Source organism: Haemaphysalis longicornis, unplaced genomic scaffold (assembly GCF_048455015.1).
Source record: "Haemaphysalis longicornis isolate Haplotype H1 unplaced genomic scaffold, Haemaphysalis longicornis Haplotype H1 scaffold_3, whole genome shotgun sequence".
Lineage (NCBI taxonomy): Eukaryota > Metazoa > Arthropoda > Arachnida > Ixodida > Ixodidae > Haemaphysalis > Haemaphysalis longicornis.
Genome location: NW_027526335.1, coordinates 57,530,028 through 57,547,246, shown reverse-complemented (window position 1 = coordinate 57,547,246; position 17,219 = coordinate 57,530,028). Strand labels below are relative to the sequence as shown.

The 17,219-nt window shown below is 47.9% G+C and overlaps 1 protein-coding gene across 1 annotated transcript; it reads left to right on the top strand.

Moving 5' to 3' along the window:
• The first annotated feature begins 124 nt into the window (after positions 1 to 124).
• Rps3 (ribosomal protein S3) lies at positions 125 to 16,917 on the top strand. Its single transcript, XM_077703193.1, has 4 exons — positions 125 to 272; positions 862 to 1,086; positions 4,502 to 4,784; positions 16,681 to 16,917. The coding sequence occupies exons 1-4, from the start codon at positions 243 to 245 to the stop codon at positions 16,869 to 16,871; spliced, it is 729 nt and encodes a 242-aa protein (XP_077559319.1). The 5' UTR covers positions 125 to 242; the 3' UTR covers positions 16,872 to 16,917.
• Positions 16,918 to 17,219: the final 302 nt, after the last annotated feature.

The following is a 17,219-nucleotide window of genomic DNA, read 5'->3' as shown; positions in this document are numbered from 1 at the left end:
CTTCCTGAGAGACAACGGGTTGGTGCTGCCACCTATGAAATTTTATAGCAAGCTTTAAAAAATGCGTTGGTACAAGGCAAGATGGCGCTGGTAAAAAACAGTTTTGTTTTTAAAAGAAGGAACGGTAGCTAGCGCCACACAATAAAGTGTCCACGGCATTTTTTTTATTACAAGGGCAAGTCTAACAAGAGAGGAAGTGGGTACACGGCCCGTGAACGTCCTTTTCCGGTCTCTCAGCAGACATGGCGAACCCAGTTAGCAAGAAAAGGAAGGTATGTGAAATAAATTTTTAATAATATTGCTTATTGATCGGGAAAATACTCGCGTCAGAAGTTTTAACAATCCCTTTGCTTAAATTTGAAGCATGGCATGCGTTATGGAAGCCTGCAGATAAACGGATATAAATCGATTGCCAATGCATACCCAGGCAGTCGTGTTTTCAGACGAAACGCTGCCTTCTTTAGTTGATGCCGCCTTACAATATTTTTGTAACTACGTAGTGTTTCTATGAAAAAAAAGGATAGGAGTGCAACTCTTTCATTTGTTTTTTTGTTGTAGCGTAAATCTTTGTTAGAACGGGGATGGTGGAATCGTTGGTTTTGAGCGAACTTGTTTTAGAGCGTTACCCGATTGGCATGGCCGGCACCCCACGTTGTGTGCAGCGAATATTTCGTCGTAGTGTTCATTGTAATGGCATCTTGTTTTAAAAGAGTGCGTCGTGTATTTCAGTTTGCATAATCGTAAGCTGTTGTTTAAACTCGCGATCAAACGCCGGCGACAATCAAGAGGATTGATCGGTAAAATGCCGGGAACTTTTCGTGCAGATCTGTCAGTCACTTAATTAGCGCGGTTTCTGTGCAGTTCGTCGCAGACGGAGTGTTCAAGGCCGAACTGAACGAGTTCCTGAGAAGGGAACTGGCCGAAGATGGTTACTCTGGCGTGGAGGTCCGCGTTACGCCGCAGAACACAGAAATCATCATCCTCGCTACCCGGACCCAGTCGGTGCTCGGAGAAAAGGGGCGCAGGATTCGTGAGCTGACCTCCGTTGTCCAGAAGAGGTTCAGCTTCCCTGAAGGCACTGTAGAGGTGAGTGCATTCAAGAACTTGTGGGAAGTGCACACGAATAACAGGCATGTGGAATATGAAAGGTGGCAGTGAGGTGCCGCAGCAGTAGCTAACTGGAAGCACAGTTTCAGTGGCGAAGTATGGGGTCTTGAATCGCATACGACACGGCAGGGCATTTAAGGCAACATTCTGGAGATTGCTGGCAAATGTTCTGCATATCTGCCAGCGTGTGCGTTGCTGTGTGCTTCTTAAAGAAGCCCATCCTTGCTAACCACATTCTCAGTGAAGACTGGGGCAGAGAATTGTTTTGGCATTAGCATCCCTAACTTTAGTGACGGCTTTTTATAAACAGCAGTCTAATTTACGGTTTTTTACTATGGCAGCAGGAGCAGTGTTAGTTTGCCTAATGTAGGTCTCACTACAACAGCTTACTTCAACAAAATTGAGTTTTTGCACTTTTGGGCTCCAGATCAATGAAGGGGAGGTTGTGGTTAATGGGGTAGTTAGAGGGGCGGCCCTAGTGGCGAAGGGATTGGTGCGTTGTTGCCTGCTGAGACGGTGCAGAGACATTTCCTCAATCCATCCCTCAAAATCCCATCGAGTACAAGGTGTTTGTACAGATGGGACAAACCATCTATTGTCCTCATGCCATGAAATCGTGCTATACAGGCTGTTGTGAGGGAATGGCTTCCGCCTCTGTAGAGTTGCTGCCTGTGTGGTTCTGTTGGAGGTGAACCACACTAATTCAAGCTAGTGCGTTGTTCCATGTGTGTTATTACAATGGGTCATAGTCAGCCAAGATTTATGTAGTTGAAAGGCATGGGTGTAATGTAACCTCGCTGAGTTTCTAATGTTTGCTGACGGTCACATAAACGGATATTCATTGTTAGCAACATACTAAATCATCAGTGCTTGCTTTTTTAAACTGCACTCTAGGGAGTAGAAATAAAATTGAAGCCCTGCGGCTGGAAAACTGTTAGACCAAGAACTTGGTCGAGTAGCCCGAGAACGCCAACAGTATTAAGTGTTATTGACCACTGTTTTTGTGTCTGAACAGTAGAGTTCGCCACACGTATACGAAAAACGACATTAAGTGCTTAATGCCTTAAATTTTATAATGTCATTAATTCGCTGTTACAGTTCTGCTCAACTCATTCGCCTTCACGAACGCCTTAAATCTGCCTACTCTTGAATGCGATGAGCACCAAATGAAACCAATGAAACTCTCAGCACCGGAGTGTTGACGCGGAAACATAGCATAACTTCGAAATAAGACTATTTTTTCTGCACTCTTGGTGGTGAAGTTCTGAAGAAGATAAAGTTCACTAAAATAGCAGCAAAATGCGAAACATCGTGTTCGTCGTTCCAAATTTTACAGATTTGGTTACCGCTGGCAGGTGACGGCAGCCGCTGAAGCCACTTTTAGAAATGGCTCACACTATTTTTTAGAAATGCACTATTTCACATTACAAAAGAAATTTCTAACCCTTGTAAGACGTTTTTCTCTACGTCAGAAGCTTCTAAAATAGGAGTGCATTTCTCTTTTTGGTCATAACCATTATCATGCCTAACACATTTAATGCCTTTGCATTTTCACGTGTATCACGGCCCGCCCAAATAATGTCATTCGGTATCTTAAGGCCTTAAACACTTGATGCCATTTTTCCTGTACATGTGGTACGGGTATTACACTTGACATGACCGTGCATGCCATGTTTATGAAGTTTTTTTGAAACTTGTACGATCGAGATGTTTTAGAACAGTGGTGTACAGTTGCACAGAGTTGCGCAGGCCAACTGCACCGAAGAGGCTGTACGGGCCTTAGCTTGAGATGGTGAAACTGCAGGTGTTAAAGCTGATTGGAAAATAAAACGCAAGAGCTACATTAAAAAGGAGGGAGGGGTTTTGCAGCTCTTGTCTGTGCCACAGAGTATGTCTATAAAAGTTCAGCAACTTCAAACTTTTATTTCCTTTGAGAGTCCGATTGCCTACTGAAGCTAGCTTAATTAAAACAAGAATGCGTATGGCAAAACTAGTAATGTGATGCGGTTGACCCCTAACGTGCATGGTAGCCATTAAGTTTTCAGTGCAAATATGCAGCTAGCAGTGCTCGAAACCTAGTTGCAGGTTTGCAGTGAGTGTACTAAGAATTGAGATTACTATAAGAAAATTGTTAGCTGTGTGACGCAGTACGTGATGACTTCACCTGACAGTAATGGGAGAAGTCTGGCACCCTACTTTGTAATTGCAGGGACACTGAAGGTATCCAGCAAGTTGGTTTCGAACGAAAGTCTGACCTTTCTATGATTATTTTAGCGTTGATTGGGTGCTGAAAGAAGCTTTAATAGCCTTAATTGCTGAGAAATTGCAGATCAAACAGCACAATATCCTCACGGTGATTCCATGACACAAGCAGCAGCACTGCAGTTGCCGTTTGTGTCGCGATATATCGGAAGGAAGCGAGGCAGCGGTGATGTGTAGGTGTAGCGGTATAGAAGCAACCAAATGCAACTCTACCATGTACTAGGCGGTTTCATCAGTTTCAGTCAAATCAGTTGGGCTTTCTGCGACCTATGTTGCTCCAGACCACTAAGCAGAATGTTTCATCTGGCCCGTGATGGGTATTGGCAATTTGAAGAAAAGCATATTGTCCTTTTTGGGCTCCGTGATTGTTGGTGGCAAACCACCCGCTTGTGCGCGGCACTGCAGCATTGCCGCCAAGATGGACGAGTGCTGCCGTATAGCGGCAGCCAGGGAAGACGTTGCGTACGCCAGATGTTGCACATTTTTGAAAATATGGACTTTAGCCAAAATAAGCGTTCCCGAGTTCTTTATAATGCAGTGAAAGTGCGCAGACAGACTCATTAAAAATGGCTTTGTACGCAGTGCTGCACAAGGGTCACACAATTATCTGGCTGAGATCGCACCGCACATTGCGTTAAATCAAAACGAGCTTGTTGGTGTTTGACATTGCTGCGTGATATCGGCTGGGAGCCCAGCATGTTGTTTCTAGCTTCCTTTTTTTTTTCCTGCGCTCAAACATGACACTACAAAAACTTCCAGGAAAGTTTTTATAAACTTGTGGAAGTGTGTTGGCAAAATATTTGTCATGTATTTTTAACCATTTCCGGTGTAAGTTGCGCGGTATGGTTAGTGGCGATGATGCCCTTCTACCTTATTACCAGCTAGGTGTAAGAGGGGTATGTCCGTGTTCTCGGTGAGCTAATCTATCGACTTAGAGCAACTTGTATTTTGCCTTCGGTGTCCCTTTCATGTGGCAGAATGCTGTTCCCTTTCCTTTTGGCAATTTACGGCAATTTGAGCTAACGTGTTTGTTGTTTCCTTAAAGTTGGCTAGCATTTTTGAAGGTGTCCCGGCGGTGCCTTTGAATGTGTGCGATTCCCTCGGCTGACGCCTTGTGTCCCCCGTGGTGCAGCTGTACGCCGAGAAGGTGGCGTCGCGGGGCCTGTGTGCCATCGCCCAGTGCGAGTCCCTGCGCTACAAGCTGATTGGGGGCCTGGCGGTGCGGCGGGCGTGCTACGGCGTGCTGCGCTTCATCATGGAGAGCGGGGCCAAGGGCTGCGAGGTGGTCGTCTCGGGCAAGCTGCGTGGCCAGCGAGCCAAGTCCATGAAGTTCGTGGACGGCCTCATGATCCACAGCGGCGAGCCCACCAACGACTACGTCGAGACGGCCGTCCGCCACGTCCTGCTGCGGCAAGGTGCGTGCCGGCAGCCGGGGCTGGGGCCTTGCACTTGGCGTTTTGCCGGCAGGGTTTTGAGGCGAGGCAGTGCAAGAAAACAGCTCTCGAAAATGGGGGTGCGGCTGACTACCTTTGCTTAATTTTGGTTTTGGTCTGGGTTGGGAAAAGCGTGCAATACAGTGATTTATTATCTTTTGTTACTTGCTCGATGATGAGCTGTGGCTTGTGCAGTGAAAAAAAATTAATGCCATACTTGTTTAATCTCTGGTGAGGAGAAAGGCATAGCAACTTTTCAGCACACTGGGGTGCAACAACATGAGCTCAAACCAGCAGAGTAATGCTCTTGAACTCAATGCATAACATGAGCTCAAACCAGCAGAGTAATGCCCTTGAACTTAATGCATGACAAAGATAGTGCTCACAGGGAATGGCAGCCACCGTGGAGTAAGGCTAATGTATGTGATAGCCCTTCTCACAAAACGATGGGTGGATGGTATGAGCGCGCCCTCTTTATAATTGGGCCTAGACCAATGTGTACAGAGGAAGAAAAGGTTAGGAGAGGCCCTGACACCACGTTTTGTGAGGCCGCTGTTGTTATGTTGAGACGTCCACCGGACCTTCTACCTTTTCTCGTTCCTTGCGGCCTCGCCTTCTGTGCCGCTGCTTCTGTTCAAAGAGCAGCTGATAATGCGCGCCAGGGAACGAGAACGCTGAAGAAACCTGCTCGCACCACCAAATCTGTTGCAAATCAGCAGTGTTTGCCTCCCCTGCCGCTAATTCCGTACCCAGAGCTAGGTCGACACTGTAAGGCCTTGTGGCTGACATTTAGTAGGGGTAAGACAGCTGCACATGTTGCGCAGTTTTGATCCAAATTTGTTTTCCTGTGCCAGGCTGCTCCAAAAGCTTGAAAATTGTAAAAATTGCGCCAAACTGCTCCAAAACAGTCTGAGGGCCTGAGGGCCAAAGATTTTAGTGCTCCCGTCAGTTTCAATGAAAAAAAAAATGCTTACTGATGGCATAATTGTCTAGCACCTCCAAGGTGATGCTGTTTGTAAAGGTTCAATTGATTGATCATTCAATAAAAAAAAAAACTCATAAAGTTGTCCCCGAGATAGGTTTTTCAAAAGTCGCAATGCCGGGTTGCTGTAAGTTTTTAAAGTTTTCCCATTGAAAACCATTGGAAAGTAATGTAGAAAAAGTATATATGTTTCCTGGAAGCAACAAAGTACTTGTGCAAGTTCTGCGCTCAAGTTGTGCGCTCTTTGCCCCAGTTGGTCTTGCGCCATAAAAATCCAACCATCATCATCACTTGTGTATAAGTTGATGAAAAAAAGGCAATTTTCGGAGCGCCGTATCTCCAGAACCACATCATTACAGGGCGCCGCCATCTTGGTGAGGTGAAGATTGGAAAACATGGCCGTGGGGCGAACCAGTTGTTTGGGGTTCAGGCAGAGTACTCTTCACCGATTTCTACCGTGGTTTTGGTTATGAGGGTGACTGGGTTTACATTTAGTCGTTTGATCTGTTGCGGGAAGTTGCGTGTCTTGAAAGACGGGAGTTCATCAAAAACGTGCTGCCCGCACATCCGCCGTGTTTCGGCTTTGAGTGTCGGGCGCGGTGCGTGCTTGAAGAGAAATTTCGGACTCATTGCAGTGTTATAAAACGCTGAGATATTGCTTCCTTTGACGGCGAGGTTGTGAGCGGTGGGAATGGGATGATTGACACTGCAGAAGTGGCGGTGCAGGCTCCATCGCCGCAAAATGTTCAAGCAGTGCCCGATAGCGGCGAGCTATTGCACTCTAGTAGTAATGGTTCATCTGTCTGAAGTGAAATTTAATGCCAAAAGGGAGGTAGCTAAACATACCAACGTTACTCAAATTATGATCGTAATGAACGTGCCTTGGGGCCAGGAGCTATTGGACTCATATGGGACTCGTGAATAGGGTTCCACCCCGTCTGACGCCTGCGAGCGTCACCTGAAATGGGCTCAGCGAAAGTTGTTTCTCTCTCTCTCTCTGGGTATTGGAATTCCCAGATAGGGCTAACGGGGTGCGACGACTGTCACCTCGCTTTGGGCAACTTTTACCTTGGCTCTACGCTTGTGCGCAAAGCCAAGTCTGGGATTACAAAAACAATAATTTCGGCATTCATATTAAATAAAAATGCCTTACGATTGCTTAATTTTTCAGTTCGATATTTTCAGCGGTGCTCCACGCTATCTATTCATAGAGCCCAAGAATTTAAAAATGGTTTGTAAAAAGGTAGGGCAGTTCGTACCTTGTGACACTTTGGTAGAAAAAACTATTGAATTCTATGTCAGTGTTATGCGAGTTCAAAAACGATTAAAAAGTGCACCCCCCCCCCCCCTCCCCCAAGTTGCCGAAAATTTGATTTTTTTGGCTTCTAAGGTGACATAATAAATGTCGCTCTTCTGCTCCAAAAAGCGAGATTTCGCTGCTCCAAAAACTGCTGCCAAATCTCATTCAGCTGTCTCACCCCTGATTTAGTCATTCATACGTACCAACTCTCCTGAATTATCCGGGAGACTCCCGAATTTACCCCCCATCTCCAGACACACACGCATTGGTCAGTCTCCTGCTGTGACAGTTGTGATGCGAATGAGCACTCACCACCATACTTGCAGTTCATTGTAACCATAGCGTGTCTGGGTGCTGCCCAAATGTTGTTTATAGCACTTATAAAGACAGCCGGCGAGACGCACTTAGCACCGTTTTGAAAGGCGAAGAAAAATGTACCACAACATTTGCGTCTGTTGTTGCTCACGTTTCACGCATAGTTTCGGCAGGAATCGTTGATGCGAGTTTGGGTGGGGGTTGGGCGGAGGGGGGGTGGGGGGGGCGCATGTGGAAATGGGTTGCGAGCCTCCACCGCAAGGATTGGTCGCTAGCACCACTCAAATAAAAAAAAAGAACGGCAAGATAAACACTTTTTTTAAGGCTGCAGGCACGGCAGGCACGCATCTGTTTAGAGGAGGTGTCGCTTGTTGTAAGCTTGTGCGCATTTTGTACGCTTGGCCTAGCATCGGTTTTCTTTGCTATATGGTCGGGTGCGGTGTGTGTTTCCCTGAGTTCAATTGGAAGGTCAATGCAATTTCAAAAGCAAAGTACCTGCAAGTGTTTCTGGACTCGTACACAGCCGAGTTTCCGTGCTTTATGACTTCAGACTGTACCACGTGCACCTTTGATGTAAGCGTTTCCCATGGCAGCAAGACCGACATAAAGGTGTACATTGTTTTACAGAAGCATTAGAACTATGTGCTCCAGAAGGGAAGGGCTACTTTGGACGTTTCTTCTAAAAGCTGTGAAGTCGGTGCAATCCGTGTAGAATGCCTATTCACAAAATTTCTTGTGGAACACAACTTGCTGCTAAGCGTTAGTGATCATGCAAGGGCTGTTGTTTCGGAAAATGTTCCTGAAGTGCGAGGACGCGAAGCGGTACGGGTGCCGATGTACGAAAACAACTACCATCGTCAGGGAAATGGTTGCAAACGCCGAAAATACAATGGTGGAGGCTGTGAAACGCCGTGCTTTTGCAATCGCAGTGGATGCAAGCAATGACAGCGGGTCGCAAATGTACCCAATCATTAAACGTCGGAAGCCGACTGCTTTGTCCGCAGGAACTGGAGAGGCCACCAGTTGAAAAATTGGAAACCTCGTTCTGGATGCACTCAAATCGCGTGATATACTGGTTGAGGACTGTATCGCATATTTTGTCGACAATGCCAGTGTGATGGTCGGCAATAAGAATGGTGTGGCAGCTGTGCTAAATGAAGCCCAAGAAAATTTGATAGTCATTGGCTGCCAGGCTGCCCATGTCACCTAGTAAATCTTGCGGCCTAGGAAAGAGCCGCATGCTTGCCTGCAAAATTCGACGAGGTGCTCATGGACGTCATGAAGAGTGCCAAATGAGAAGACAGGCTTGGCACTGATAGTCTTTGAAAAGCACTGAAAATACAGGGGATGCACGACACACGGGTGCGGAAGATTTTGAAACACGTGCCAACGTGGTGGCTATTGGTGGGAAAGTGCCTCACCAGATTGCTGGAGCAGTGACTGCCCTTGGTGAGCTTCTTTCTCAATGAGACAAAGCCGAAAAACCAGCAACACCCAAACTTTCCGGGGTCGTACCAGATCCCCAAGACAGCTGCAGCTACAGGAGGCGCGAGGGACGAAGGCCGACGAATCACCAAAAACGGAAGGAGCCTATAGCAGGGGTGAGACAGCTGCGCATATTGCGCTTTTCTGATACAATTCCATTTTCCTGCACCCAGCTGCTCCAAAAGCACGAAAATGGCGAAAATTGCGCCAAACTGCTCCAGAAGAGCCTCAATGGCACGGATTTTGATGCTCATGTCAGTTTCGGCGGGGACAAAAGCCTCCCGCATCCCTGTCACCGCTTTTATCGTCGGTCAATCGCAAACACAGAAATGGCACAAATAGAAACACTGAAACGAAGCAAGCGATAGCTTCTAAAACTCGATTCGCTTTCCGTCCGGGTTTGCAGAAACGACCTTCTCGATTAGGCATTGCTGTGGCAACAAACATGGCCGCCGCCTGATCTGGCTGCTACCAACGCGCTCAGTGCGTTATCGCCGATATTTTCCCTGGTTTATTTTACGCTATCAGCTGAGTTCCAGTCTATTCATTCTATCTGCTGTGGCTCTGAACAGTGACGTTAACGCAAGGATATGGTTTGAGATTGGTACCAGATTATGGGAAGTGTGGCGGCTCGAAAAAAAGTTCATTGAAATGTGGGGCCTACGACTTCGGCGTGGTTTGTCCTTGAGTGCGAAACGTCGTGCGCGCGTCTATAATCGGGTTCGTGAAGTGAATTTTTTGGCTTGTAGTGCTGTTGTAAAATGTTCAGGTGTTGCTGTGTTTCGAAGCGCGATCGCGAGCCTCGGGGATGGAACGGTCGACACGAAAGTTGCGGGCTGTGCTGCGGCGCCGCGACCTGTTCAGGCAGCGCCCAATAGCTGCAGGACTACACGGTTGCCATAGAACGCGACTATAACACTTGATGTATGCAAAGTGAAATTTAATGCCAAAATCTAGGTGGCTAAACATTAACGCTACTCAAATGACCATAGGGTGAACCTGCGTCCCGGGGACTGAAACGGGTAGGCTGGTTGGGCTATGCGACCGTTAGCTTGAAGCTGCTCAACTGTTGCCGTGACTACAGTCGTTCGTACAACACAGCCTAGGATTACAAAAATAATAATTTTAGCATTAAAACAGCAAAAAAAAAACGCCACAATTGCGGAGCCCTTAAATTTGATAAGAGTTTTAGCAGTCCGTCTGTTCCGTCGTGTACGTAGTTACCGTGCTCACCGGGACTCGTCTGGGCACTTGGGCATTCGTAGCCGTAGGGGGATTAGTTGCCCGCGCCTCCTCGCCCTTCCGCGCGCGCAGGCGCAGACCGGTCCGGTGAACCCGGTAACAAAGTAACCAACAGAACAGACGGACTGCTAAAACTCTCTAATGTTAACGGCAGTTTTGTTGTCAGTGTTGCGTGCAGGCGCAACACAATATCATCAGTTAGGAAAAAGGTAGTGCAGTTAGTACTTTGTGATACTCTTAAAAACTCTTTCAGGTAAGGCTGTTTGAGTGTTCTGTGTATTCAAAACTGATTGAAATGTGCACTTGGCCCTGCAAATTGCTGAAATAATGATTTTTTAAGCTCACAAGACGATGTATTAAATGTCCCTAACTGCTCCAAATCAAGATTCTTCTGCTCCAAAATCGAAATTTTGCTGCTCCAAAAACTGCTCCCAAATCTGTTAGGGCTGTCTCACCCCTGCTATAGGCAAAATAGATGTAACCCCAGCAAAGAAAAGGAAGCTTTGATCTGAGAGTACTGGACATGCCAACTAACGGTTATTGTACTTCCTGACCTCTGACGTAGCTTAGCTTATGGCCTTTTCTTGAAGAGTGTCATCCCTGTGTTTGAAAAAGGTGAATGCCAACTTTATCCCAGGCACCTCAAATCCATCTGCTCCAGTCCCTCTTGATGCAGCTCAAAGGGACCTTGTGTCTAGGTTTCTGAATCCTTCTGCTGTGAAAGTCTGTTCTTCGCCACTGGAGGTACCCTACCAAGGTCTAAAGAACCAAAAAGCCAATGGTCTAGTTCTCGGGAGCCGCACACTCACTTGTGGAGGAGCTGCGTGCCGGCGACAAGCAGCAGTTTTTTCTTCTGTTCGGGAGTACTTCACTGTGGCATGGGACTATATAAGGCACAAATATCCACTGGAGAATGAAACCCTGAAGGTAGAAGTCGCCAGTTTGAAGTGCTTGGGCGGCGCATCTTTCAAAAGCCATCACTTCATTGAGTCCTTCCCGCAAATTCTGCCCGCAGGAGAAGAATGAGTCGAGAAGAAACCTTGGATGCCCTGGAAAGGGAATTTGCAAAATGGCAGGCAATGATGCTTCTTGGGACATTCTAAATGAAGAGAGAACCCTACTTCGACCCGGGCCAGACAAGATTCCGACCAGGCCTCTGCACACAGGACAGTCTTTTCTTGCTCCGTCGTCTTCAAAAGCGGAGAGGAGGAAAAAAAATTCCCGCGCCTTCCCGCGAGGGGAACACGAGTAAATGCAGAGCATTGAGGCCTCAGTACTGGTTGAAGGCAGTGTTGCTTCCATTGCTTCTTCCGTGATGCTGGAGTAGCAGACACGAGTAAACGTGGGGGTGAGCGTCAACCAAGGAAGGAAGGAGCAACGCAGTGACTGAAGCACGAGCGACCGCTAGACGCAGTAGAGGGAGAGCCGTACGGGGGGGAGAGCGCGCATTCGCAAGCAGCGCGCGCCCTTCCACGCCCCACCGCGCTGCTATCACGCACCTGTTACGCCGAGACCATGACGGAGCGAACAGGCTGACTACGATGCATGCGCGCGCCAGCTGCTGTTGAGAGAGAGGAGGGAAGGAGGAGAGGCGCACCTGCTGCGGACGCGGAGCTGTTGACACCGTCCGACGCAGGAAGAGGCGAGCCTAAGAAATGCTCTGCATTTAAAAGGATTCCTGGCATACTGCTAGCCGTCGACCTGCGGAAGGCGTTCGATACGGTAACGAACTATGCAGTAATCTCTGCACTCGAAGGCACGAAGCCAGGAGCCCGCATCCTCAACATCGTCAGGTCATTCCTGGAGGGACGCACCTTTGAGATTCGGAGTGACAATAGGAACCCTAAGATTTACAGCAGCAGCATTGGCGTTCCCCAGGGGGCTATACTGTCGCACACGTTATTTAACCTGGTAATGCGAGGGCTGGCTACACTTCTGCGGCGAATTCATGGTGTGCGCCTCACCGTGTACGTCGACGGTGTGACGCTGTGGACAGAGCCCGGTGACCCTCTCGAAACAACAGAAGACGCTGCCAACGCTATACAAGACGCTCTCAATACTTTAGCCGACTACTTGAAGAGTACGGGAATGGAAGTGGCTCCGGAAAAAAACAAAATACATTCTCCTGGGCGGCTCCACGGCTGAAAATAAAAAGGTCAAGCTCTGCCTCGCTGGCCAGACACTTGAGAGAGCTCCAGACCGGCACATCAAGATTCTTGGCATCTCGATGCATGAAAGTGGAGGAGGTGCTGCAACGTGGCTGTGGCAGCTAGAGCGTAAATCAGGGGTGAGACAGCTGCACATATTGCGCAGATTTGATACAAATTTGTTTTCCTGCGCCAGGCTGCTCTGAAAGCTTGAAAATTGCAAAAATTGCACCAAACTGCTCCAAAACAGTCTGAGAGCTAAGGATTTTAACTCTCCCGTCAGTTTCAGTGGAGAAATATGCTTAATGACGGCATAATTTTACTGCACCCGCAAGGTGATGGTGTTTGTAAAGGTTGAATAGATTTATCATTTCAATAAAAAACCTGCATAAAATTGTCCCCGAGATAGTTCTTTCGAAAGTCATAATGTCGGGTTGCACTTGTTACATTCGGTGCGTTTTTGAAGTTTTACCAACTAAAACCATTGCAGAGTCCTGTAGAAAAAATACTTATGTATACTGAGGCGCCAAACTACTTGTGCAATCTGATGAAAAACACTGCAATTTTTGGAGCGCCGTATCTCCGGAACGACATTACTGGGCGCCGCCATCTTGTGGTGAAGATTGGAAAACATGGCGACCGGGCGAAGCAGTTGCTTGTGGTTCAGGCAGAGTGCTCTTCTCCTGATTTCTACCTTGGTTATGGTTATGGGAGTGGCCGGATTTACATTTAGTCGTTTGATCTGTTGCGGGAAGTTGGGCGACTTGAAAGACGGGAGTTCATCAAAAACAACGTGGTGTGCACACATTCGCCGTGTTTCGGCTTTGAGTGTCGGGCGCGGTGCGTGCTTGAAGTGAAATTTCGGACTCATTGCGGTGTTGCAAAACGCTGAGATATTGCTGCCTTTCACGGCGAGGTTGCAAGCGACGTGAATGGGATGATCGACACTGCAGAAGTGGCGGCGCAGTCTCCATCGCCGCAAAATGTTCAAGCAGTGCACGATAGTGTGCGGGCTATTATTGCACTCTAGTAATAATGCTTCATTTATCGGAAGTGAAATTTAAGGCCAAAAGGAGGTATCTAAACATACCAACGTTACTCCAATTACGATCGTAGTGAACGTGCACCGTGGGGATTGAAATGGGCGGGCTGGCGGAGGCTACGACTGTCACCTCGCTTCGTGCAATTTTTGCCGTGGCTCTACACTTGTACATAAAGCCGAGTCTAGGATTACAAAAATAATTTCGGCATTCAGATGATAATAAAACTGCCTTACAATTGCTTAGTTTTTCAATTCGATGTTTGCAACAGAACTCTACGCTATCTATGCATAGAGCCTAAGAATGAAAATAAATGGTTTGGAAAGAGGTAGTGCAGTTCGTACCTTGTGATTCTCTGGTAGAAAAAACTTTATTGAAGGGCTGTTTCAGTGTTATGTACGATCAAAACCGATTAAAAGGTGCACTTTTCTCCCGTGAGTACCCAAAAATTTGGTTTTTTAAGCTCCTAAGGTGACATAATAAATGCTGGCTTTCCGAAAACTGCTCCCAAATCTGATTCAACTGTTTCACCCCTGCTAAATGGAAACAGCTTCTGCATCTTGTTAAGACGCATAGCCCACAAATCCAGAGGAGCCAGCACACGCACAGCTTGTACCCTTACAATGGCAATACTAACGTCAAAAGCTTGCTACGGAGCTGTGTGTTTTGACCTGACAAAATCTCAATACGACAAGCTGGAAAGACTATACCGGGAATGTCTTTGGGTGATAACGGGCCTGCCCCGCCATGCCCGGGTTGAGGAGCTGCACCACTACTCTCGCATCCCGCCGCTCAGAGACACGCAGAACGCAAGTTGCATAATTAAAAGATTTGTCTACTCTTCATCACAGGGAACATCTGTGAAAAATGTAATTGCAGTAGAGCTATGGCCAGTATTCAATGGCGTGGAATGCAGGCAGGCAACCATGCGAGCGCGCCGCCATATCAGTGGCCAAGCGTCTGTTGCTAGGCGACGTTGTGCGCACGGCCCCCAGATCAGGCACCCCTCTTCTCCCCCATGCAACCATGTGAGTGCGCCGTCACTCGTTACGTTGGGCTCCGCAGGATGGCGGCACTTGCCCATGTCCGTGGCGCATCGGCCATGTCTGTGGCTGTTTCCAGTGTTGCCAAGCGAAGAAATTTACCGCTAAACTTTTCAACGAATACCATCTATAAGTTGTAATAGTGCACAAACTAGGAAAATGGACAGAAACACCAGAGAAAAATGCTATTGAAAGCTATTTCTTTGGTAGATGGTGAAATTCTTGCTCAAACAACATGGAACTTGTTGGGGACATAGTGTGACTGCACGTTCCCACTTGTAACTCGGACGTGAAACGTGTCACGCGATGAGGCACTTGCAACGAGCAAGGATGTGGCTACTTTTAGCCACATGTTCCCTGTCCTGTACGCCTTCCTTCATACTTCCTACATTGACACTGAACGAAAAATGTTACACTATCGCCACCAGAACAGGTAGAAATCACTCTAAAACACACGCACTAACCTTAGAAGGAAGGAAGTAAACTTTATTTTCCTGAGCACCCTTAGTCCAGGGCGCCGTCTTGGGAAGCCGTGGCCATGGCTTTCTGGACGTCAGCAGGAGCTGTGTCGCAGCGCTGGGGTCAGCCAGACTTGCCTCCCAGGATGCTAGAGTTGGATTCGGGATGGGGGTGAACTTTGGATGTCGATCACAGGCCCATATTGTGTGGAATATGTTTGGGTAACCTCCGCAGAACGAGCAAGTAGGGGTGCCGGGTAAATTTCGAAAGCGATGTGTGATGTTCAGTGGGTAATGTGTTTGTCTGAATCTGTCGGAGGAGGACGGACTGCTGCCTTGTGAGTGTACGATGGGGGGAGGGATGTACCTTGCGCTGCGCGCGAAAAGACTCGAGGTATTCGCGCGGGCTAAAAGACGGCTGTGCAAATGCTGTAAGCATTGTGGGTTGCGGAAGGAGTTGGAAACATCACGCCGACATTTTCAACAAATGTCGCAGACTCTGGCCAGCTTCCCTAGAAACTGACACGAAGCATAGCCGCATATCCATGTGGCCAATCTCTCCCTATCTGGGTATGTGCTCCTGTGGAAAGACGCCAGTCGATGACCAATGGAAAGAAGAGAAGGCAGACGAGTCCGAGTTCTTGCTGGACAGGCTGCGTGCCATCAACCTGCCTTTGTGCCAGTGACTACGGTGTCTGCTTTGTAAATACACCTCTTCCGACATTCTATGCCTTCGTTGTCACATGACATTATTGCAGAGGAATACACACATTAGCTTTCACATCACAACACTCCTATCACGGCCTGCAAGGGTTGCTTTTTTCATAGATGCAAAAGTTTTGGTGCCTTTGAACCCATGATGTTTACTGTGCGTTGATAGAGGAGCCTATTGTCCCGCTATCCATCGAGCTGTCTATGAAGATCACTTGCTTTTGCAATTCAGACACGTTTCTGCGCATTGATGAGTCCCACGCTGTTCATCGATTTGTACATGTGTGCGCTGAAGCCACTGACCGAAGAACTCAGGTGCATGGAAAGTCGCTTGTCGGTGGTGGCTCGTCACCATTTGCAATGCAGGAGGCAAACAGTTGTTTGGCTCCCAACTATGTCAGCGGACTGTGTGGCATGGAGGATTTCTTCCTCTTTTTTTCTTCCTCCGTGCTCTGAATGCCATCGCACAATGAGGGAATTCAGTCCGAGAGTGATTGGCTGCGCTGCCGGTGATTTGCAAGCGGGAATGTGCCTTATCGTGGGGTTCAAAGGCGCCAAAACTTTTGCATCTATGAAAAAAGCAACCCATCCAGGCCGTGATAGGAGTGTTGTGATGTGAAAGTTAATGTGTGTATTCCTCTGCAATAGTAATGTCATGTGACAACGAAGGCATAGAATGTTGGAAGAGGTGTAGCTTCCTAAACTAGAACTCTCCTGCAGCAGACTGCGTTGGATATTGCGCCAACGATAGCCTGACCTGTGTTTAGTTGCCACTCACCCAATTACTTCCGCAATGGCTAAATGTCCATTGTATATATCTAATGGCTTTTGTATGCTGGTCAGTTATAACAGGTGTCGGCCACAGCATGGTGAACCTGCTTTGTTGTGTAGTAACTTATGTTCTCTTTGTTCAAAAAAGCATTGCTTGCTGTGTACACGGAGTTCATGGACCCTTTGTTTGCAAGGTTTGTAAAGTGGTGTGGAGATTGCTTTTACTGCAGCTGCTAAAAGAAGGGCTTTTGGGGCTAAAGACTATCAGTGTGTGTGAGCTGCTACTACTTCTGATTCTGTAGAAGTTTTTACAGTGCACCCAAAAGTTCAGCAACCGGTCTTTTCCGTTACCTAAATCCTGGTGGCTCTTGTGTGTTGTTGCAGGCGTGCTGGGCATCAAGGTGAAGATCATGCTGCCGTGCGACCCCAACGGCAAGCTGGGCCCCAAGAAGCCGCTGCCTGACCACGTGTCCATCATGGAGCCCAAGAAGGAACCCAAAAAGGACGCCGGAGGCCTGGACTACGCCGAGAAAGCAGCGGGCGACAAGGCGGCTGCCCTGTCTGCCCCAGCCTAAGCACTGGGCCCGTCTGCTGGCGAATTAAAACCACGTCATCACTTCCCGTGTGTGATTTATTTTGTGCACGTGGAAGTTCTGACAAAGAACCCAGCTAACTTCACTTTGCCAACCCTCCGGGCCCAAACGACACCAACAGTGCAGACAAAGTTATTTCTGTATTGTAGGGACCGGGCGGCCATTGTATGGCACCACCGTCGCTTCAGCCAGCAACGCTGCCGATGGCGAACTGCTTGTCAGTGGAATGCCAGTGACTGTTAGCGCAGTGAAGTTTGTTTCTGGTCAATTTCTGATTTCTGGTCAATAGTAGCAGTGCAAGTGGGATGCCGACCAGAGCGACCCAGGGAT

Bases quoted from the DNA above. Each gene is read 5' to 3' on its own strand.
- Rps3 (XM_077703193.1), top strand. From the start codon at position 243: ATGGCGAACCCAGTTAGCAAGAAAAGGAAG. The intron at 1,087-4,501 runs GTGAGTGCATTC...CCCGTGGTGCAG, and splicing joins TCCCTGAAGGCACTGTAGAG to CTGTACGCCGAGAAGGTGGC. The intron at 4,785-16,680 runs GTGCGTGCCGGC...GTGTTGTTGCAG, and splicing joins CCACGTCCTGCTGCGGCAAG to GCGTGCTGGGCATCAAGGTG.